Genomic DNA, 23134 nt, shown 5'->3' on the forward strand with positions numbered 1-23134 from the left:
CAGCCTATATATTTAAGGTCTTGCTATTATCAAATATTATATATCTATTCAAATAACCTTTCTTTTTAAAAAACTATCAGAAAGGCTTCTCAGCACCATAATGTGTGCATGCTGGTGTGAAGTATACTGTTGACTCTAGTATATCACTTGTCATTTGGTTAATGCTGCATGAGATCCAAATTTGGACACACATTTGCGGCGCTTGTTTTCAGATCTCATGGTCAATCTGTTGGATGCATGGCCACCGAGACACAGCAATAAATATGAGTTGGAAGCTTGTTGATACACACTGCAGAGAATGCTAGATTCCAAGGAAAACCAAACCCACAGTATCAGACTCTGTCCTCCCTCCTCTCACAGACCACCCCACCTCATGCCGCACAAATAATTTACTTCCCCGAAAGGGATATTAGAGAGGGTAGAACTTGATCCACTTCACAGAAAACCTTCCACTTGTCCACTGCAGTGTTTTCAAGAAAACACCACTAGTTGTTCCCATATAAACACCTCCTGTATATGCCATATCCTCAGCACTTATCTCAAGGATAAGTTATGAAAGAGTATTTGCACTTGATTCCTTAAAAATTTCAAGTGGAAACAGGTAACAACATCATGGCATTCCACTCAAACAGTCACACCATACTGAAACATTTCTGAGTCACTCTTCACCACATACCAGGCTAGAATAAATATACATAAAGAATTACAGAATAAAAAAAAATCATGGGTTGACGAGATCAGCATATTAAGGTATATATGATATGCCTGACTTCCTCATTCTTACTTTAATCCAGTATTGTTTGTATAAAACCTGAATTGAGGAGTCAGAGTTGTAACACTCAGATCCCTAGCTAGTTATGTATTCCAAAGTCAAAATTAATGACATCTGATAAATTCAGAAAATTTGAATTTAGATTTTTATCTTAAATTCTTGCAACTGTGAACATATTTGGAGATCGGATCAGACCCATTTCTAGCGGCACGTTTTTCTTAACAGAACTCATTTTGCTGCTTTAGTTGGTAGAAGATACGCTTTTTCCTGTTTTCATCTCACAAAGTGTACCGTAGGAAACTCTGTGATAATAAGAAGCTATCTTTCCTTAAATTAATAGTTGCATAGTACACGGAACAATAGTTTCTATAGTTTACAGAAAACAGTCACCCTTCTGAAATACCAGTTCAAAGACTTTCAAAGGATTAAGCAATATGCACTGCCTACCCACTTTACCATAAATACTGCAATTTCTGTGGGCTCTCTAACGACAGAGCTCAGTCACGAGAGCAGCGAAGTCGGTCAGGCTGGTACCAGACGCGCCGGTGCGTGCGGCGAAGGGCTGCCCCAGCTCACCTCGCCTCGCCTGTACAGCACGTTCCTGACCGGTGTCTTGCACTGCCGCCACGTTTATTGGACCTGCGCTCCCCTCTTCCCACCGGACTAATTGCACCCTTTGGCACATAGCAGTATTTCAACAGGTTCTTGCGTATTTTGTGGAGCTCAAAGGTAAGTCTGACGGGGTTTTTTTATGTCTATTAGTGGATCTGATTAATAATCATAGTGTTCTTTTATGCAGCGTTCGGCAATCGGTGCTGTTGTAGCCAAATTCTGCTTAGAGTGTATTCCTGAGAAAATAATTGAAAAAACCCCCATTTTGTGATTCAAACATTAAAGCAAAGAAGTAGCAACCATAAACAATGGCAGTATTTCACTCAAATTCATACTTTTCTTTAGTGGGTATTTATGCTCCTTACCAAGCAAGTATAGAATTTCTCTCAGAGTCAGTTCAGAGCCATTTTAAGTGCGGGGGGTGGTGGTGATGGTGAAGGGAAGCATTCTGTGTATGCTACTTTATACCAAATTTCTGTAAGGGAACGTATTGCTACATTGTTATTGTTTCTGCTGAGTTTAGTTATACTGAAAATGAACAGGAAATACACACTTAGGAAGCTCAGCCAGTGTACTTACACTTGTCAGGCTGCTACCTAGGAACAGAGGGGAAAAATTAAATTAATTATAGAATACAATTCATATTTATATTCCTCCTTATAATTCACTACAAACTTACAAAGTATTTTCTCAGTACAAACATTAAAATATATTTAAGCTTGAAAATTTAATATTCATTGCTCATTAAATTGAGAAGTAACTCATCCTTGGAGAGCAATGCAAAATTTAGAGCAAAAGGCAAAAATCCAACATGTTTCTGGGACCATCATTTGCTGTTATTTCTTTCTGAATTCTAGAAGAGTAATTCTCTATATGTTGCTTTATATTTGTTCCATCTATTTTTGGATCACTGATGTAAAGGTAAAAATAATCTGCTTTATGCGGCTTAAAAAGCGTAGCAAGTGTGAAAGCTCTGCAAATACGAACATGTTACTCCAGACCACAAGAAAGAAAGAAGTGCCATTAATAATTTGCTTATCATGTCACTGTTTAGTACATAAAGTACTTTCTAATTACTCCTGTAAGGGAGGGAAACGGTGCAAGGTTCAATTTATTGGTATGCAAAAGAATGTCCTTTGAATTTATAGTTCTGAAGATTGTATTATCTACGCAGAAGAAGAAGTTGAAATGATTGTTTTCTTGACAGTTGCAAAGATTTTGCAGACATTACACCTACCAGTGGCAGCTGCTGGGTTGTGTTCAGGAAATACATGTTGCAGTTACTTTATCATGCCAAAAATCTATTTTTAAATGCTTAAAATACCACTAGATATACATTTATATGAAAATTGCCATATAAGAATTTATTAGGACATTTTTTTCTGCGTTGCAGAAATATTCAGCGCAAATCTGAGCAGTTTAAGGAAAACACAAAGCCAGATGCAGTATCAATGCAACCTTCATGGTGAAGTCCATAGACCCAGGGGAGGTTGATATGAACGGAACCAGGGCTTCACCCAGGGTGTAGGTGTGCAGATGTACATGTATGTACACTAGCAGCTTCATATTGAATACTTTCTGCTGTAAAGCAACTTTAATCTTTATTAATTACAGAATAACAAGGGGTTTTGTAGCCTTTTTTCCATTTACTTCAATTAAAAGAGAGAAGTCTGTATGATATAGAATCACAAACTGCTCAACGTGGCTGTACCTACATTAGTATTTTAATCCACATTCAGAGTGTGCTTTTAAAGTCTCCTGATCATCTCCACTTGTTGCCCTTGGGCTTACACCACTGGGCACTCCCGTCAGCAAGCTAAGTGACGTGCTCCAGGAGTAGCCTAACATAGGCCAGCTCTAAAGGGTCCTCAGTCAAATGGAAGAGATTGTGGCAAATTCAGAGTAAATCCCCACCAGAAACGTGTGAAGAGTGAGTATCAAGCCCTCTGTGGATCACTTGCAACCGGGCTACACATTTTCCAGTATAGACACAATCAGTGCATACTCAGGTTCGCACTGGAGGGCCATTTTTATGGGAAATTGCATTCACACCTTGGTGAATTCCTTGAATAAGGGCCACTACATCTCTTCATAAAGCCATACACTGAAGGAGAAATTTTACCCTGCCCCTTTTTGGAGTTGGCTTTTGTTTTCTACCCAGCTGTCATAGGTCTCATGAAATTTGACTCTAGCAGCACAGAACCAACTGCAAAGTGCAAAGTCACTGAAGAAACATGGTGGTGACCATCCTATGTAAACCCCTCTTTTTTTATGCTAAAAAAAGGTAGAGCTAATCTAGGCAACCGAACTGCAGCCTAATCCCACACTGATGTCGTTTCTACTCACTTCAGGCTATGCCTACTGCACTGATTTCCACTGAGCTAGTACTGAGTAACGTGAATACCAGTGAATCAAAAAGCGAGACCGTTTTTTTTCCCATTAATAATCTGTTCATAGCTTCCTTATACACTTACTCGATCACCTAATTTAAGGTTTGGGCTCTTCTGCAAGTTTGGCTAATCTATAGCACTACTGTTTTACTGCAATAGCACTATTTGCATATTAAGCTCTAAAGGCAATGAGTATCTTTGAAGAACTTTAATGTTCATACAGTTTAGAAAAACACTGAAGTTGCACTAGAAAAAGAAGAGTTCATTATTACACACAAAAGGATTTCCAGGAAGCAGTTCATCACAGCCTGAGAACTAGAGTACACAACTTTCAAAGCAAGGAGGTTTCTTCTCTATGGTTGGCTATGAGGAAGGTTACACAAGTAAGCCAATCAGAAAAAATGACAAAGAATTTGTTCAGCAAGGATATTGACTCCTTTGTACACTCTTCTGCGAATTAAAATTATAGTTAAAGTGAATTGAGCGTAATTCTCCTATGTAGTTTAGTTACAGTGAAGGGATAATGAGCAATATGAGCAAACCCACTTTGTTCACTAATGACTATTAATACAAGGAAGGAAAGACCATGCTACTGAATTAAAACAACAATACTGTTAAAATGAAAGCATGTGTTTGACAACTTTGTAAAATACAACAGGTTTTTTTCTTCACTATTTTGCAGTTATTAGTACTAACAAATCAAAATCTAATATTCAGATTGCACAGCATTTCATAGTCATGTGGAGCTCTATCATTCAAATTGTAAACATAATTGGAGCTGATACTTGAACTCCAAAGCAGTTTTCTTTGGCTTGCTTGTTTGGGGTCAAAGTGGTTATCACGAATTTGACTGATACTCAAGCAGAAGTTCTCTGTTTTATTTTTCGCTAAATAAGTTACAAATGTTTTCCAAGCATAGATCCTTCCCACCATATAACTGACCTTAACTTGGGAAATAAGCAGTGTTGAGAAACGGAACATATGTTAAAAAGCAGATTAAACAGCATTTTATAAATACACATGCATTTCAAGTAATGGTACCATCTTCTAACCATGGAAGAAATAAGAATAAAGCTAAAATGAGATACCTTGACAGGATATTTAATTATCGTCTACCCATTGATATAACAATACCCATAGCTGACTGCTACCTACTGTTACTGTACATACACTTTCCATTGCTCTGACAGTGTTACACACAAAGAAGCTAACCTGGGGTAAATGCATAATTAAATAAAAAAACCAACAACAACAACAAAAAAAAACCAAACAAAAGAACAAAACCAGCTCTCATGCCTCCCCCCCCCCCCCCCCAAAAAAAAAAACCCCAAACAAAACACCCATAGGAAAAAGCATAAGACGTAGGAGGGGAGGCTGATATGAAAGAAATAGTTCCTTTTTCCGGGTGTATATCTCCTTTCTTCAGATGGTAAAGCACCTACATACATGGACACCTAATTAAATAATGATGCTGAACATGTAAATTATTATACTTTTTATTATGCTGCCACATGAGACGTTACGTGTGGGAGTTAAAAACTGCATGACCTCAACCTGTCCCATATGTAGAACCGCCCCCCCCAACCAAAACCCCACGGATATACTGAACAACATACTTGCTACAATCATGTGACTTCAAGATGAGTTTTTCTCATCCTTCTCAATCTAACATTTGAAAAATTAATACATAATATACAGCTTCTAGTTTCCTATAGGAAAAGAAGTTTCCACACAAATTCAGCATCATCCATAAACCCTGGACTGATTTAGTTTTCAATTTGCTCCTGGCAGCGTTCATATGACGCTCACTGCTCAGGGTCACAAAACATTATCCATCAACTTTCAGGGCTAGTTGCAACAATTATATTTCTTCACAATGGAGCATAACTCTTTAGCATGCTCTTGGAGTTGCTGCCTGCCCAGAAAACATTGCCTCAAGTGTGCCACCCAAATACGTATCATTACCTCATTCTAAAGCAAAGTGGTTTTGAATTATTCCCCTCTGAATATGAGGCCTGTTTACAGAACCATGGCATTTTTTTGTGCAAAAAGCTTTTGTTGATCATCAATATCATTTTAGGTCATTACACTCAGGGATGTAAAGTTTTCAGCGTCAACACATGGTAAACTAGTGAGATTTCTATAGTATTACACTAACTTTTTTACCAGCTTATTTGGGTCTTAACCGGGTAGCTTTGTTTTGCAAAATAAAATAATGGACAAAAGTGAATTTCTTGCAGGTTCTGTATATCACAAAACAAACTTTGAAGTCAACACCATGCAACCCTCCTGTGGAATGATTTTCATTTTTCTGCTTGTAAGGCTGCAATGGAACAAAAGCAATACCGAGGGCAGAAAAGTAAACGAAACAAATACTGGAAATAGCACAATTACAGACAGCAATCGGTCTACAGTGCAACCAGCTTCACAGAGATTTGTTCTGCCTACGAGTACTGCCATAAACCATCCTACCATCAGTCATGCTGCACCAACAACTGCCAATGCCAAAGAAAATGTGGCGAAAACAACAGAGATGAGCAGTCGGCCAAACAGCACACCCCTGAGGTCCACTGATGGCACCACTTTATCTTCAAACGTCACTATGGTATCGAAAGATGGAATAAATAACTCTGCCACAAACTTCAACAGAATCCCAACGTCTTTTGCGACATTTACAACAATGGGTGACTTTTATGGAGTGACCAGAAGTGCTGCAGCTACTTCTACTTCCACAGCGACACCAAGTAACTCCACGGTCACCTACAGTACCCCTTTAGCTGCGACACTCCCCAGCGATAACTCCTCAGTCAACCCCACTGCATCATCCCCCACCAGTATCACTCTGACATCACCCATGGTGAAGCAGGACAGCCCTACGCCAAACTTCAACCCCATTCAGCAGACAACAGAGCTGAATCATAATTTCAGCAATTCTACTCCGTCATCTAATTCAAAAGATGTCAATGAAGGTAAGCATCCAACTAAAGTCCAACTGGTTTAATAAAATCTTAATGCTGAACTAAAACCTTTTTTTTTCATTGAACAGGAGGCTTTGTAAGATGTATGAATTAATGAGTGACCTAGTACAGACTAAAACTAAAACTCACTCCAAATAAAAAACATTTTTTAAAACTATGTGCTGTCTACTTGTTTGTTTAACACTTCCAAGAGTGGGGGAACCTAACGACAGGTACTGCCCATTCACACTGGAGTGGACCTTCAAAGCAGATGTGTAGAAATAACATTTAAAACATGTAACATGTCAACTTATTTAAGTTCAGAAACTTTTGTAACCAAAGATGACTTCTTATAAATAATTCCAAAGGAATTACTCATTGAGCATTTAATTATCAAGTTGAGTATGCGTGGGAAAACAATGGAGCATAAAACTGTCACGGCACTTCTCTATCCTGCTGTTCTGAATCAGGTCTTCGGGAAAAGAAAAGGAAAGATCAAAAGAGACAGTAATTTTTTGCCATTAATTAGCTTTCAAGCTTTTAACATGGGACTGAAAGGCTTATCCATCATATCCAGTAGAGTACAGTTTGTACTAAGAACTGAAGGAGCATCAGACTTTCATGTTTCCAATCATAGCTCTAATAATTACAACGTACCTGATTTTTAGATAGTATGACTGAAAAGGAAAGGGGGAGGGAGAGCAAGTTCCAAGAAAACAGAATACTTTGAGGAAAAGTTTTAGGAAATCTGAGGAAAATCTTGGAGGAATGCAGTTATTCTGCTAACTGAACAGGTGCAGAAAGCATTACTGGATTTCTTACCTTGCATACTCAAAAACTGGTACTCTAAAACTTAATCACTTGAAATTCAGAGGCTGCAAATTTAACTGCGGGCTTAAATACTTACAAATAATTGCATTCAAAGAGTGATTACTGCTTATTTCTTTAAATAAAAGGATAGTGATTGAATCTGTAATTAAACCTGGAACCTTTTTATTTGACTAAAAACTCATTTAGCCGCCTTTTTTTTTTTAAAAAACCTCAGTTATTCCCTTGAAAATCAAGGACGGAGATGTCTATTTTCTTTTATAAAGGCAGAAAGTTTTTCTGCAGAGAGGCTGGTTTAGTCATAGTCTGCAAAGTGTTTCAGACCCTTGGTGAAAATTCTCACTCCACAAAGCCCTCGACTGCTACAAAGTGAGAGTGAAGTATCTGACCTTACAGATTTATTATTCTCATTCAACTGTCTCTTCTTTCTTTCTTTCTCTCCTAGACAAAACCAACAAAGGAGGAATGATAGTTGGTGTCATTGTAGGAGCCATTTTGGGATCTATATTAATTGGTCTGATTGGATATTTTATATGTGGTAAGAAAAGGTCTGAGTCATTTTCCCACAGACGGCTTTATGATGATACAAGGAATGACCCAGGTAAGGAATAGCACAAGTGTTTTGCATAAGAACATCTTTTATTTCTACACAGAGCTGCTTAAATAGTCTGGTCTTACTGAAATATTAGGAATTATATCATCAACTCCAGTCAAACTAGTTTTCAATTGACAGTACTTTATTATTTTTAAATTTTAGCTTAACCAATACTCCCCCTAAGTCTAAGTCTCCTCCTTACAAGTTATTTCTTTAATGTCTGAAATATCAGGAAATACTGTATCTCATATCAGTGAAGCTGTTCAAAGAATTGTGGGTGAATTCAAAACTATAAAAGAGCTCAAAAGCTCTCCTAAACTTTGATTAACTGAAAAAGGCTAGGCTCCTTACTCATCCAACTTCAATTACAGAATGAGGGATGAAGCTGTACCTGTTTTTAGGAGTAAAAATATTTTTAAGAGGTTTAAAAAGGAGATTGCTTTTGTCTACTCCATGAATATGTATAAACTTGTATTAAAGTGTAATCACACAGTCTCCAAATATTTATATCATGTTCCTGGACTTTATTTTTAAATGTTTAAACAAACACTGAGAGGCTAAACACACTTTTTTCTCATATAAAATCAAATCAAAATAAAATTCTGGCAATACGCCCTTTCTGGCTTAAATGCAAGAGCTGAAAGCTGCCAGAACATCAGATTAGGAACTAGCTTTGAAAGTCGACCACCCATGTAGTGCTGACCGGGCATGACTGGGAGGACACGTGTTATCTTCAGAAGATCATGAATCAGGGCCTTCATCTTTTGCTCACCCATACATAAAAAAGAAGTTAACTGGATTTAGCTGTGAGGCACTGCTGAACTAAACCGCGAGATACCCAGTGTATGCGGATAAGAATCTTTCAAGCAATATATAAAAAATAATTACATTATCCTTTCAGTTCTCCACTTAGACAACTCACTTGGACCGTACGATACGAGTTTTGGATGTGCATCAGATGACAAAACCAGCACAGCAGACAAGGCAGAGGAGGACAAGGCAGGGTGCCCATCCGACGGCATTCCTATGGCTGACATGACACCACCCCACCCTTCACCATAACGTTTGCTTCACATTATACTCTCAGCTGTTATCTACACACTTTCATTTTTTCCAAAACAACATGGCAGCTGTTATCTTACCACCACTACTGTGCAAACAATGTTTTGGAAAGCAAGGGGAAAATCACAAGATACACTGATAGGCAACAGCTAGGGTCCAGTAGAACAGCATCAGTCTTCTACTTTGTAATCAAATGATCAACCTGTGGTTTTCCTGGAAGGATATTATACTTGCTTTCTTAGAAATAATATAGACAAATAGCACCCAGGTAAAATTCTGCCTTGTGTAACTTTGGTCAAGAACGGAGACATTGTAATAGAGCAAAATTTGACTAGGATTGCAAGGATATTTTAGTATCAATACAAAAAAATCCCAAATTTAACTACCTTGAGGTGAAAATATTCTGTCCAAATATCATTTCTATCTGATAAATGACTCGGGACATTATTTTACCCACCCTACATTTGTGCCTTCCTCAGTGAATACGACAAAAATAATTAGATTTACTTGGATTACTAAGAGGTTGAAGTTTGCTGAGGAGAATGAAACTACTGAGTAACACAGACTACATTTAACCTTTGACTATGATGACACAATTAAAATCACTGTCGAAGGGAAAAAAAGAAGACAAGCTTCTATTCCTCTGTCAGACTGATCTGTTGTTTGCATTGCAGGCTAAATCTGTAGAAATGATGTAAAAGGTTTTGGTACAGGTTAGATAGAAGAAATACTTATCTTAACGTGAAAGGAAAGGAATTATCTCTGCCATGTATATAGATATCCTAAAAAGCACGGTCTGGTTTTCTCCAGCTAAAGAGTAAAATTATGGCAGTATAATGCAAATAATTGCATAGTTTATCTGTTTGCAATTACTAGACATGTCTAAATGGAAAGAAAGAAAGAACATGAAAAAGACATATCTGTAAAGGCATAGAATAAACAAAATAAAGTGCAGAGAAAATAACTACTCACATCTGATAAATGCCTGTTACTGTAACTCTGTTAAAATGCTTTATTTAGTGTGGAGACTGTGGATCATGTCGATGGAGTTATCTCACTAACTGGCTGTGAATGTTGCAATGTGGGTTTATCTGATATGTGAGAAAATTACACGCGCGCACACACACGCACCAGAGAGAAACAATGGCAGTCACACTGCAGATGAGTAAAACAGGCATTTATTTCAAAGATTAAAGAATTGAGTGCATATGTGCAGTGTTGCCATTCCTACAGGGTTCAGTCATGAAACAGCACACTTCCCATCAAAACCAGAACCTGGTTTCTAACATTGTACCCAGCACACTGAATAGCAGACTGAAAAGCTGAGACACATTCACCTATATTAAGTGAGAGTATCGCTCTGCTGCTTGAAATTAAGAAAAATGTAATGTTCGGCTTTCATCTTCCTTAGCACGTATTATGCCATCTTTCCTGATAATGGTAAAGCAGTATCATAGAAGCAAAATTCCTCCTTACACTTGAACCTTGGCCTCAGATGAAAATGGAAAGAGCTGTCTCTAAGTAGAACTCAAAGACAGAGATGAAGAGATGGTAAGAAGCTACCAGCGTTGTCTACATCGGTACCATATAACCAAGTACAATGTATTTTAGGAATATATGAAACTAATTATTAGTAATTCCAAGGCTATGACAGCAAGATTAGGAGCCAATGAAGAAATATCACTGAGGCAAGCAATTAAAGTCTGCCCTTCAGCTATATTGTGTTAATTTTTAACAATCTAATTATAATTTTTGCATGTATGTGCATGTGCTTGTGTTGTCTATGTACCTCTTTGATGTTTTGCTGTTGTTTGTATATTGGTTTTTGCTTTTACCAGGACAGCCTCCAAAATTTGTGACATTTGTTCATCCTTCACTAAGTTAGAGTCATTAATGCTTATTCATACATATTATATAAATAAAGCCGTTGCGTGCCATTTGACTATTTGAAGTTGTAAAGCTCTGGCTTGAATTCAGACAGTTGTATGTATGTGAACTGGTGTTATTTTCTCAGGGTTTACATAAACAAATATTTAAATTGGTAAAATTAATTATCTCTTGTTCTAATACCAGTCTTCCCTACTTTCCAGCAGCAAAATACTATTAGCCTCAGTGAAAGCTAATTCCGTCAGGCTGGAACCATTACATCTGACTTGTACGGCACTATTACACTGACCTTCTAAGAGAGGCAAGACTGATCTTGGTAACTCCAGTTCAACAGTGGCCTCTGTGGGTATCACCCTGCTCAGCTTTGGGGCCCATGACATGATGTGTGTGATGTCAGAGTGAACATAATGAGATATTCAGACTGAGAATTTGAACATAAATATGTAAATTGCTGTAAGCACTTAACATCAAATCTTTCCTATACTTCCCTCTAATTAGCTCCCACAAAAACATTCTCATTTTTTGGTAAGAATTCTCTACAAGATGTGATTTTTATATTGACTCCAGATCAGTAAATTAACCTACATGTTTGCCTCTAAAAAGACTTCTGTATGCATGATATACAATTCAGGCTTAAAGACTTTTAAGACGCTAAGGACAGTCATTACATTAATGATAAAAGCTATTATTTTCACCCACTACTAGCATAGAAATTGAAGTTGATGAAAACAGCAGAAAAAAAAGTTTGTGTGACAAAATCATAATCCTTCTTTAAATTTTATGAAGAGCTATAATCTCTGTTTAACCAGTAATCATATAAAAGGGTCAGATGAACTAAAAATACAAAACAAATAAAAATGTACTTACCCCAAATTGCCATGAAAATAGCAAAGAAGACAGTCCCTCCATTATCAAACAAATGGGTAACCTGAATAGAAAATAAATATCATCAGGAACAAATAATATTGCCACCTTATCTTTTACCCCAAAGAATCCCAGAGTACGTAAGTGGTGGCAGAAACTAAAAGCTAAGCATTCTAATGAGAAGTCCTACTTGCATGTTTCTTCTACCAAGGTTTGTCCCACTCTGTCTTTCAGTATAACCTGAACTCTGGTTTTACAGACTGTCACTTCATGCATCTTCAGTGTATTTGTTTCACGACACCACGAGCTGCTCTGTCCATGTCAAGACAGGCTAAAAATTCCTCCACAGTTCATCTCATATGCTGGGTCAAATTTAACCTCAACATTTTCTATTTTAAGGCTTTTATAAGCTTAAATAACTTCCGTCTTTTCACTTTTCCTCCTCTGTATATTACTTGGCCAATGTCTCTTTTGATTCCATTTTCTTCTCCCAAACTATCTTGCAATTTCTCTGCAGGTAAGAATAGTATATATTCCTTTTTATCCAGACATCTCAGCCTCTCAAATGGTTGACATATTCTCCTTCTTAAAAGGCTAGTGTCCCTAAACTCCAACAAAAATTAAATAAATTCTAACTATCCCCCCCCGAAAAACCTCCCCATAATTCTAAATTGTGCACTTAATTTCTCCACATGAATGCTCTCCTTTTTGTTGGATTTATCCCTATTTCACTCTTTGTTATAAGATTTTTCGGGCAGAACAGATATTCTGCTGCAAAGTCCAAGGCTTACCAATAGAAAATAAGTAATAATTAGTTTTTGCATGACTATGGATCACTCTAAGTATCTGAGTGGGTGAATTTGAAATCTCACTTATTATGAAAACATCACAATTTATATTATGAAAATCCAGAATTTCTAATATTTAAGCCATAATATGAAACAGTATTTAGGAAGCTGAAATTAAGATCAATGTTCTTCAACAGATTTAAGGGTGCCAATTTACAGCAAAGTAATTTATCCAGGGATAATGGGCCTACATTTCTTCTAACGAAAAGTGGTTTAAGAAGTTGTTGAGCATTAGTAAGCAAAGTACAGGCTTCAAATTCCTATTAGAAAAAAAGCACAAATCATTATAAAATAATAGAGCAAACCAACTTATCATCAACACGCATCTGTTAGAAAGAGAATCTGAAGACAGAGGAAAAAGAAAAGTGTTGCAAATGGCTTTGCTATGTATTGTCCTAAACCATCCAGAAAATTCATGGTGATTTCCCACTCTTTGAAATAAGAGGAGAATGTCTTGAAATAGAATATTCTTGAAAAGACTTTACTTTCATTGGTGTTGACTCGGCTGCTGACTTAAGGACCAATTTTTAAGCTTTTATCATGAAAAAACCCTGTCCTTATGCCAACCGAAGGGCGCAGGTAACCATATTCAATTTTGCTGTACTGTGACCTTCTCTTACACCTGAAGTTACTCTGGCCAGCAGGAATGTTCTATACACGAGGTGTGCCGGGACGCTGGGGCTGACAGCCTGCCTTGGGCAGGTTACCTAACCCGCTCCTGGGAGAGCTGCTTGCTGCAGAGAGAACTCATCCTGCTGACAGGTTTTCATTCTTCTAGAAAAGGCTGGCATTACTGCTTCTGCCTCACAAATTAAGAAAACTAACTGAGGAAAGCACAAAAAGTTAATAGAAACAGTGTTGCTTGCTTCTATTTTATTTCTTATTGAGTAAAATTATTATAACATTGTGAGAATTTATTAAAAACACATACATTTTATCTGTATATCAGTTCTGTTTTCTTTTCTTTAAGGTTCTGAAATGGGAATTGACTATTTGGTATTGGATATCAATAAATCCAATACGTTCCCTGCATGAATCATTCAGGGGGATCAGTTGTACACAGAAATATGTATTTTGCTTTGTTTTTCTCTTGCTTCCATAAAGGAAAACACAAACCTAATGGGTATGAAACTGAAAACGTGAGAGGTGAACAAAAGCAGTACAATAAATCTGATGAACATTTTCAGTTTTGAATGCAGATCCGTTTGAGGATGTGATTTTGGATATTCTGCTCAGTGAAGAGCGCATCTTTCCAACGAAATACAAAATGAACAAACCAACCAAACCTAACCTAGCAGAATTAATGTTGCTAAAAGTAGAAAACATGTACCTGGCTCCCGATCTCGCACTGCCTTTACAAAAAGTGTTTGGGTGAAAGTCTTTCAGCACCACACTCAATTAGAATTAAGATTTGACTGTCTTAAAGGCTAAATATGTAGTCTGAGACTCTGTGTTGACCAGAGGCCTCTAAGCAGAGGTGAAATATCGTAGGACTCGGTACTAGTCCGTCAGCATACCTGACCGATCATCATCATCATCATCATACCAGGCTCCAGGCACTTCAACTCCACCCTGAATCAACACTCTGCCCTGGGGCCCGAGGGCAAGGTGTTCTGGGCGCCGGAGCAGTCCCAAGAGCCCTGGTGCACCACCCTGATCACCCACAGATCAAAGAGTCCATTTAATGTGGACAAGAATGACAGCCTGGGCATTCAGCAATTCAGATTGCAACTCAGGTATTACCTGCCTTTCCCTTAAATTATAAAGTTCACTTCAGTGTGGCCTTTTTAAACGGAGATGGAATGAAGAGGGAGGGGATGAAATAAATGGGCAGTAACGAGAAGGAAAAAGGCATCTTTTGTATTTTGTCTCCAGCTTTACAAAAAACTTGGCAGAAAAAACATTTGAAGTATATGATTTTTCCGGCATTAGTTTGTTCTGTCCGAAGTGCTCCTCTAAAGGGAAACTTGGCAGATACTTAAGAAAGAAACCCTGACAACAGTTTTAATAATGTGAAATATGAGCACAAGGCCTTATATAAATGAGGCAGGTCCCATGACATAAGCAGGTTTGGGGAGATAAACTTCACTTAAAGGAACACACTCTTCCTAATTAACTCAATGCTTACGTACTCGTATACAATGAACTATATGAATGAGTATGGATTAAAACACTTATTCCAGAATAAGGGTGCCGGTGCCCGGAATGAATCAGGAATAGCTTCCCTCGCATATCAGCTCTTTGGTTGTGTGGAAGGAAGATAGAGGAATAAGTTACGTTCCCACAACAACAAAACCAGAGGGAAACGCTGACGAGCTCCATCTCAGGAACAAGAAAGCAAGCAGGAAATGCCATTTTCTTTTCCCAGATGCCTTATTTTTAAATATATTCATTCCACTTACTTATATTACTAACAGTGCTTCATAAAGTACAAAGGAGCATTTGATTTGAAATCAGATTGTAGTTTTCTAACATTACAGATTGTTTTCATTCACTAATTTGGGTATAAACACAGTGGAAGTGCTGACACATGTTTGGGTATTTGCTACTCAACTTGAGCAACACAGTGGCAACCAGCAGGATCACAATCCCTGCTGGAAACCAGATGTTTCCTAGCAAGAGGGTAACGAGTGAAGATGCAGTGAACTTTTCTTTAGAGACAACACAGTGAGTGAAGGCATTACAGTTATAACCTCGGAGTTATAAAAAGCCTCATTGAGGTTTTTTTTTAATTATTTTTTCCTTTTTCTTTGCCAATTGAGTGGCCAGATGGTAATCCCATTCCTTCCCAAAGAGAAGACTCTCTATCCCCAGCTTGGGGGAGATCCAGAACAGACAAATCCTGAAAGGAGACAATTTTTGGTTGTTTTCTGTGTTCCAATCTAAGGTTGATCAGTTTTTCAGGGCAAAAGCATTGGCAGGAAAAGTTGGGAGCTTAGATGAATTTCCATAATAATTGCAGACATCAGAAAAGGGTGCCTGCGAAGATGAAATACGAGTGGTTACTGCTTGTCTTCCCTGGTTGTCATCTGAATTTGTTTCAAGGGGACTGGTTTGAAAACACATGGAAGTATGGATGGACTGCCACATTTTTTTTTCTGCTGCAATGAATTATTCACAATGTGACATTAAATGTGAAATTTACATGATTTAAGCACATGATGTCAGTGTAAATATGAGACACAAAACCTGCTTCTTATTAACTGGGGATGTTAAAATAACAGGACCTAAAGTTAAAGGAATGCTACAATGCCAAATGTATTAATTTCCTGTTAAAATACAGTGGACTGCTGAAGAGGTACTTGTCATCTTCTAAAAAGAGGCATTTCTGGGATTGGCTGGACAGTTTGCATAATGTTATTTCAAATAAGAAAGCTCTTACCTTCAGTGCACATCTTAAAAAAAAAAAGAAATTAGTAAAAAAAGGGTTACCAAAAAAAATTCTCATGAAGCCATTTTCTGCTATAGAGTTACAGCAGTATTTAAAAATGAAAACCAGTTTTGCCTTAAGTACAACATTTTCAACGGTATTTATTGCTGTTGTCGCAATTTTTTTTATTTTTGGCATTATAAAATAGAAAACTGAATTTGTAAAATCTAAATATAAGTGATTTTTATAAATGTCAAATATTTTTAGAGTTTTCCGTTACAGATAGATTAGAAATGTTGAGTTTTACTCAACATTGGTCCTATCTATACAAAATTTCAAAATCTAACACAAAATTGATTCTCTTTCACATTGCTGCAGTGTTGTTGTAATGCCATGGCCCAGAGACAATCATATTTTGTAAATACAGGCTTCTGAGCAAGATTTATCTTATGGCTAAAGAATTCCAAGAAAAATGCCAAGGCTGCTTTTCCAGCATTATGAAGATATCACACATCAAAATATATTCCTCACTTGAAAACACAGCACGTATACAGAGGTACTTGTGTTTATTTAAGTTTGAAGGATAGCTTCTTGTAGCAAAATATTTAGTTGTGTAAAATATTTGCATTCGTTTGACAGAGCAAAGCACATCACAGGCACATTATGCTAGAGAACTCCTTTAGGAGGAGCAGAAATTCAATTACAAAGGAAGCAAAAGAAACAGAGTAAGAAGTTAATTATAGGGGAAAGTTGGAAAAACCTTCCAAAAAAAGTTTTATTACTCAGAGGACTTTGTAAGTTGATGAAAATAATAAGGATTTAGGAAGGAAATGCTCACAGAAAGTAAAACGAATTGTAAAATAATCTCTGATCATTTCAGAGCATTCCCTTATTAGAAAACATGAATTACAAAGGCTGAAAAATAACCTCTGCAGAGAAACAATACTTTTTGCAGGAATCTTTGCTGAAACAAGGGTAGCCATTGCACAATGAAAGTGGATCTTTAGACAAAAAATATCTCGATAGGGATAAGACAATAATTACCTTGGCGTATATGCAGCTTTCATTGAGTTTTTGTAGTGTGCAATTGCGTTCACACATAGGGCACATGATGGTTTCATTTGCCTCGCAGATCTCTTTGCTTTAGTAGGAGACAGGAAAATAAAGGTTATAAAAAGGCTTTTAGCATTCCTAAGATTTTCTGAGGTTATGCCATTTGTGGTCTCTATTTGTTAACAATATGCCTACACCACAGAACTGGCTCAATAAAATAAATTAAAAGTGAATGTTTGGCCTGAAAAGCATAATCCCAAATCAGTAACCTGAAAACTATGGGCCCTAGAGTAGTATGCAATATTTTTGGGCATCATGCTACACTTCTCACACTTGTGAATATCCCATTCTCTCCCAAATACCACAAACAGAAGAACAAAACATTATTCACTACCTTCCGACCCATTTACTGCATATTTTTCTAAGTGATGGAGAAGATACCAAACGTTAAGAGGATGGACATCACTGGTATAACTATGCTGATTTCAATCAACTTATCCCAGTTTACAGCAGCTGAAGGTCTGTTCCACAGGATGATCGCATGCACACTTAGATCAGTTGGTCACATGTAAAAACCCACTGACAGGGATTTCTGGCAGTAGTATTTCAAGTCTTTGCGTTTTTATTTCCTACAGAAGAACTTACACATAAGGCTAATAAAAAAAACCAAAACCACTTTAATATCCTATTTTGGAGGAAAATATCTTCAAGCCATGTTCTGGTGTTTAAGGATCCTAAGATTTAGGAAGATGAAGCCACTGTCTTTACTACTTCAAAAAGTAGTACATAATTAAGTATCTTGAAAAAGGCAAAACAGAATTAACAGAAGAGCAAAAATGAATTTTAAGGCAACTTTTAAATGCAGTGAGTAAGCTTCCTAAAGAACATCAGCAATCGCCTTTCCCTACCCTTTAGCAATGTTGACATGCCTGAAATGATCTTATGACACACTAGGAAAGTAGCAGTATAAAACAAATGCCAGGAAATCCCTACTAATTTGTTTTAATAAATATTGTGCTTTCACTATCTCACTCATAAAAGCTGAATTTACAGTGCTAATACGGTATGGAAGATTATGCTTATTTCCAAATGAGTGCTTCTATTAAATCCTGACATAACAGTAAATGGAAATAAAAGGTTCCAGTTGCCTAGATGACACTTTTGTAATCTTCAGTCATACTTCACATAACATCAGAATCACTAATTCACTGAAACCCTACAACCTAATATGGATCTGACAACGAAATTTTCCTAAGTAACCCTTAAGCCAGAACGAGCACAGCCAGTCATTTCAGAGTTGCAGAGTAACAGAAATCTTATAGTGTGTCACATCAGAGAATTTTCTTGCTTGCATTTTCATTCAAACGATTAAGCACAGAAAATCATATTTCAACAATATGTTGTAATGGTTTGGCAGTAATGCAGACTGTTGTCAAATATAAGGCCAAACTGTGCTGTACTTTGAATTTAAATTCAACATTATAAACGTTACATTTTCTGTATTATATATCTTGAGTTAAAATCTTGGTTTGTTTTTAATAACATATGAAGTTTCACAAAATTATACTGACAGTGATAGGTTGCATGCTTTAGCACTACTCTGCAAAGGCAGTAACATTTGTTATACAAGTGTTTGTGACAGGTGCTATGTTAACTGTTACTGCAACTCAAGTCTTCAGTATAACAGAGCAAAATAAGCTTCTTTGTACTGTCCTCACTTATATATCTGAAATCTGACTACAGCACATGGTGCAAAGACACCTCAAGCTATGCTGTGTTCATGCCTGGTCTTTCTGTTTGACTGACAACAAAGGGACAACTTACAACAGTGATAATTAATGGTACGTATAAACCCATCAGAACCAAAATCTTCAAACCCATCAGATTTATTTTTACATAGACTAATCAACACGTAATAGCTTGGCATCTAACTTGAGAATAAAGATAGGTAATAGATATGGCACATAATTTGTTGAAAGAAAAGAACCCAGATGAAAGCACTTCTAAAGGACTATTTAAGCCCTTCCATTTGAACTACCACTTCACGTTCCCCCCAGTTTAGCTGAGGGAGGGCAAATGGATCAAAATATATTTGGAATTGTATGATACAAGAAATACAAATTCAAGTCCCGCATTTTTGTTTCTGCATGTCTGAGCCCTACGAAAATAATCCAAATACTCTGGAAGCTACTGGGGAGTCTCTTACACAGCGATTCTCTGGATTTTTCTCCTGGTTACCTTCATCTCACAACTGAATCCTGCAACGAGCTGCTGACACTATAATCTCAGGACCCTGGGGGACCTCAGTCCTGGCTCCTGGCAACCACCGTATTACCAAGCTTTATTCCAAACCCATGCAAGAAAAAGAACATCCTCCATTCCAACATGCTTTCAGTAACACTGCCCGTCTTATGCACTTGCTTTGTGATTGGAAAGAAAAATGTCCCTAACTGGGTAGAATGGAGAAACTTGTTTCTAAACATGGGACATACATGCATATTTGCTTATAATAGTGTCTAGTTCCTGAAACGACAGTGTGCGTGCAGGGTTTTTGTCTTCCCATCTTATTTCACCTTCCTGCTCCCAGTACAATATATCTGAGTCATTGAATGATTCAATAAGACCTAAAAGCTTATTGTTTCCCTAAAACTGTAACTGAGGAAAGCAGAGAGAGATTATGACAAGGGGCAAAAGGCAGTATGAGAGGGGCACTCGCACTGGGAAAGAAGGAAGGATACCACCAAAAGGGAGCAAATATGTTCAATTCCCAAGTTGCTTGTGGCAGCCACAGATGAACTACACAGAGCATCTTTCCTTTACACTGGGAGCAGGGACTGATGGCCTCATGCAGGGCTGAGATGGGGTCTCGGCACAGGCCGAGATATATGTATATTTATATAATTTTTAATATATACGTAAAAAGAGCCACCTGGTATCAGAACAGACTCCGAGCACAGACCAGAGGCAGGCACTTGTACACATCGTAAGCAAGACAAACTAGTTTCTGGATGGGACATAATTCTGCATAACCCTCGAATTATTGCTGCACAAAACCTATGGCTGGCATCGCAAGCAACGTTTTGGCTCTACGGCAATGTACACTCGTGTATTTGCTTCCTCCTTCTCTGCTGAAACTGCGCTGGATCTCAGTGGAAAAAGAAGAAACCGATGGATTTCTGCCTGCAGCCGCTAGAGGGGGGCTCAGGGCAGCTCCCGCAGCCTGAGAGGTGAAGGGACATCACTGAGGAAAGCAGGCTTCTGCAAAATTGATTTGATCAGTCGCTAAGTTCAGATTTTGTGGTACACAAGACCGATGAAAAATAGGGCTTTTGACAGAATTTATCATACTGTAAATCAACACTTACTAACATCCACTGATTCCTAATAACAGGATGAAACCTGTTTCACTTGAAGTAGTATTACACCGAACAAGACCGAATCTAGGGCAATGTGGCAGTTATGACGTTGCCATAATGGCCTGGCACTAGGTTTAAATTCCTAATTGCCATTGGGTTTCCTGTGTCTAGATTTTGTCAGAATAACCTATCCGACTCCGTTTCTTCCCGACGGCGGCTGAACGCTGCATTTGCATACTGCGGTAGCTGCAGCGCTCAAAATCAGATGATATATTTTAAAACTGTTATAGATGTTTATCTAGCAGTTTTCTTTAAATGACTGCAGGAACACTAGATAAATAATCTCACAGTCCCAGAATATGGCAAGAATAAGAACATTTAAGTTGTGCAGTCTGTCTGCCTGCTAATGGACGACTCCTGTCTGCTCTAGGCAGGAGGTTTCTGTCTAATCCTCACTAACCCCTTCCAAGCTAAGTAAGCAAATATGGCAAGGAGCAGCATCTGTTATCACTGGCCTTTAGAATTGCCTGAGTACACAAGATGATACAGAAAACATCTACATACATTTTATCAGGCCAGTCACAATCAGCTTGAGTTAGTTAAACTCTGTTCTTGACTCCACGTCTCACAGCAGGTCTTTGCACTGATGTGACAGTATTGTGTCACAGCTAACCAGAGGGACCGCACAGATTCACACCATCAAAGGCAGAGAGGACCTTCTGCCCAGAATTAACACATCCACATTACAGATGTGGGGCTGCCACAGAGCACACGGCTAGGGCTTCTGCATTAACCCACCCTCTGTCAGTATTTTGAAATGAACACTGGCTAATGTTAGCTACAATAAATACATAAATACACCCCTCCCCTTGTAGGCATCTAGAGCTTATATGGCGGATCACCTAACTTTCAGGCTCTTGCTTCTGGAATAGTCCAGAGCCTCTGATGGGCACCTTGGTGCTCTGTGTAGCACAGCATGACACTGAGGCACCTCCAGATGGGACCCAACACAACCAGCCTCCACGGCGAGCAAACTAAAAACTGCGTGTTCTGTCTGCAGCTACTCAACAGCAGCCAAGGAGAAACTTAGGACAGGAAAACATGAAAGCTAGCCTATGTCTGTGCTCCTGCGATTTATACCCTGCAACCTTCCGCAAGCAAGATAACTGCATCTCTCTATTAAAAGATCTAAGCAGGAGTCCTATCTCCAAGTCTTCTCGGGAGAAAGGTATCACACATACACAAGCACATAATAGCTTACAGCTTGAAGAAAATAAAACTCTTAGAAATTTTGTTCTTTCTCTTGGGGAGCATCAATGCCACATCTTTCTCTTCCACGAGGAGTGCCTGAAATACTAAGCTATACCCTGATATCAGTAGATTATGGCCCCTTGTTCCCCCCTTGTTGAAACTGTGCCATTGTACATGTGAAGAATACAAGATTCCCAGTTCAACAGCTCTAGTGCCTGTGCTCTAAGACCAGGCTGATCCTCTACTTTACATCCATTGCATTATATGGACATTTATTGTACACAACAATCCTAATACAGAGAACAATATCTTCAAGACAGCATAGTTTCCTGCCTGATACATTTATTGCATTTAATTGCATTTAATTCATTTTGAAGTTGTAAAGTCTCTCAGGAGTTTGCTGTGCAAAAGCAAGCCTAAAAAAGCCTTAATTACAGCACTGTAGAGTATAATAACTCACTGTGAAATAGAAGATAAAGATAAGTCCATAGAGAAAACTTAAAATAGTCCCACTCAAAGCCCGAGAAACAACACTTTCTATGTAATCTGACTCCCGGTATACTTGCAGCCTAAGCATCCAAACTGCTTGGACCAACAGTTGCAATTTCAAGAGCCCTGATACTGTTGAGTCTGATGACATCTAATGGAAAACTTTGTAATGAGGGTGCATCCTCATTACAGCGAGGAGTCAAACAGTTCCTAAAATACAGTCAGCACTTAACTTAAGCACCTTCATCACTGTTTCTAAATTGACACAAACCCCTCTCAGAGCAAAATCACAGCAGTGGGAAACTTGAAAACTAGGTTCATTTCATGTGATTGTAATCTCCCTGAAGCTGGGTCTCCTGGCTGCAGTTTACACTGACATAGTTAAGAATTTTGTTAGACTCAAAGTTTGCCACTGTTAACACTGGGAGGAAAAAAAAGGCATAGACAAAAGTAAGTTGAAGTTTAGCAACTCTACTACACTCCAGAAGTTATAGGCAAGATGGAGGTAAAGAGGGAATATGTCTGATGTTTTTTTTTCATCTGTTAGTCTTGACTGGAACGACAACCATTGCAGTACCTAAGACATTAGAATCGGTACTTGCTGTTTTCCCTTACAGATAGAATGGGAATCACTGCAGAGGCAGTGGTAAGAACACTTGCTGTAAATGGTATGCATCCAGCTTGATGCAAAACAGATATACAAAGTGAATACACTTGACTGAAGAACCCAGCGTTCTATTTGGTCATTTTTACATGACTACCATATCTGGAAAAGATATAAAGTATAATGATTTAAGTTG

The 23134-nt window shown here is 38.0% G+C and overlaps 2 protein-coding genes across 6 annotated transcripts in view; one reads left to right on the top strand and one right to left on the bottom strand.

The window, feature by feature from the left end:
- The window catches only part of ANO3 (anoctamin 3), a 216910-nt gene that overhangs the window by 25081 nt on the left and 168695 nt on the right, over nucleotides 1-23134 (bottom strand). For all 5 annotated transcript variants that reach the window (XM_030039477.2, XM_030039476.2, XM_030039478.2 and 2 more), the window contains 2 exons: nucleotides 17230-17326; nucleotides 11971-12031 (listed from right to left, as the gene is read on the bottom strand). In XM_030039477.2, coding sequence (XP_029895337.1) covers nucleotides 11971-12031; nucleotides 17230-17326 — 158 coding nt within the window. The remainder of the gene's footprint in view (nucleotides 1-11970; nucleotides 12032-17229; nucleotides 17327-23134) is intronic.
- MUC15 (mucin 15, cell surface associated) lies at nucleotides 1162-11128 on the top strand. The gene is made up of 4 exons (XM_030039481.2): nucleotides 1162-1501; nucleotides 6015-6743; nucleotides 8005-8160; nucleotides 9056-11128. Exons 2-4 carry the CDS (start codon nucleotides 6053-6055, stop codon nucleotides 9214-9216), a joined length of 1008 nt encoding a protein of 335 aa, XP_029895341.1. The 5' UTR covers nucleotides 1162-1501; nucleotides 6015-6052; the 3' UTR covers nucleotides 9217-11128.

The sequence above is a fragment of the Aquila chrysaetos genome, chromosome 16, assembly GCF_900496995.4.
Source record: "Aquila chrysaetos chrysaetos chromosome 16, bAquChr1.4, whole genome shotgun sequence".
Lineage (NCBI taxonomy): Eukaryota > Metazoa > Chordata > Aves > Accipitriformes > Accipitridae > Aquila > Aquila chrysaetos.

Bases quoted from the DNA above. Each gene is read 5' to 3' on its own strand.
- MUC15 (XM_030039481.2), top strand. From the start codon at position 6,053: ATGCAACCCTCCTGTGGAATGATTTTCATTTTTCTGCTTGTAAGGCTG. The intron at 6,744-8,004 runs GTAAGCATCCAA...TTTCTCTCCTAG, and splicing joins TTCAAAAGATGTCAATGAAG to ACAAAACCAACAAAGGAGGA. The intron at 8,161-9,055 runs GTAAGGAATAGC...TTATCCTTTCAG, and splicing joins TGATACAAGGAATGACCCAG to TTCTCCACTTAGACAACTCA.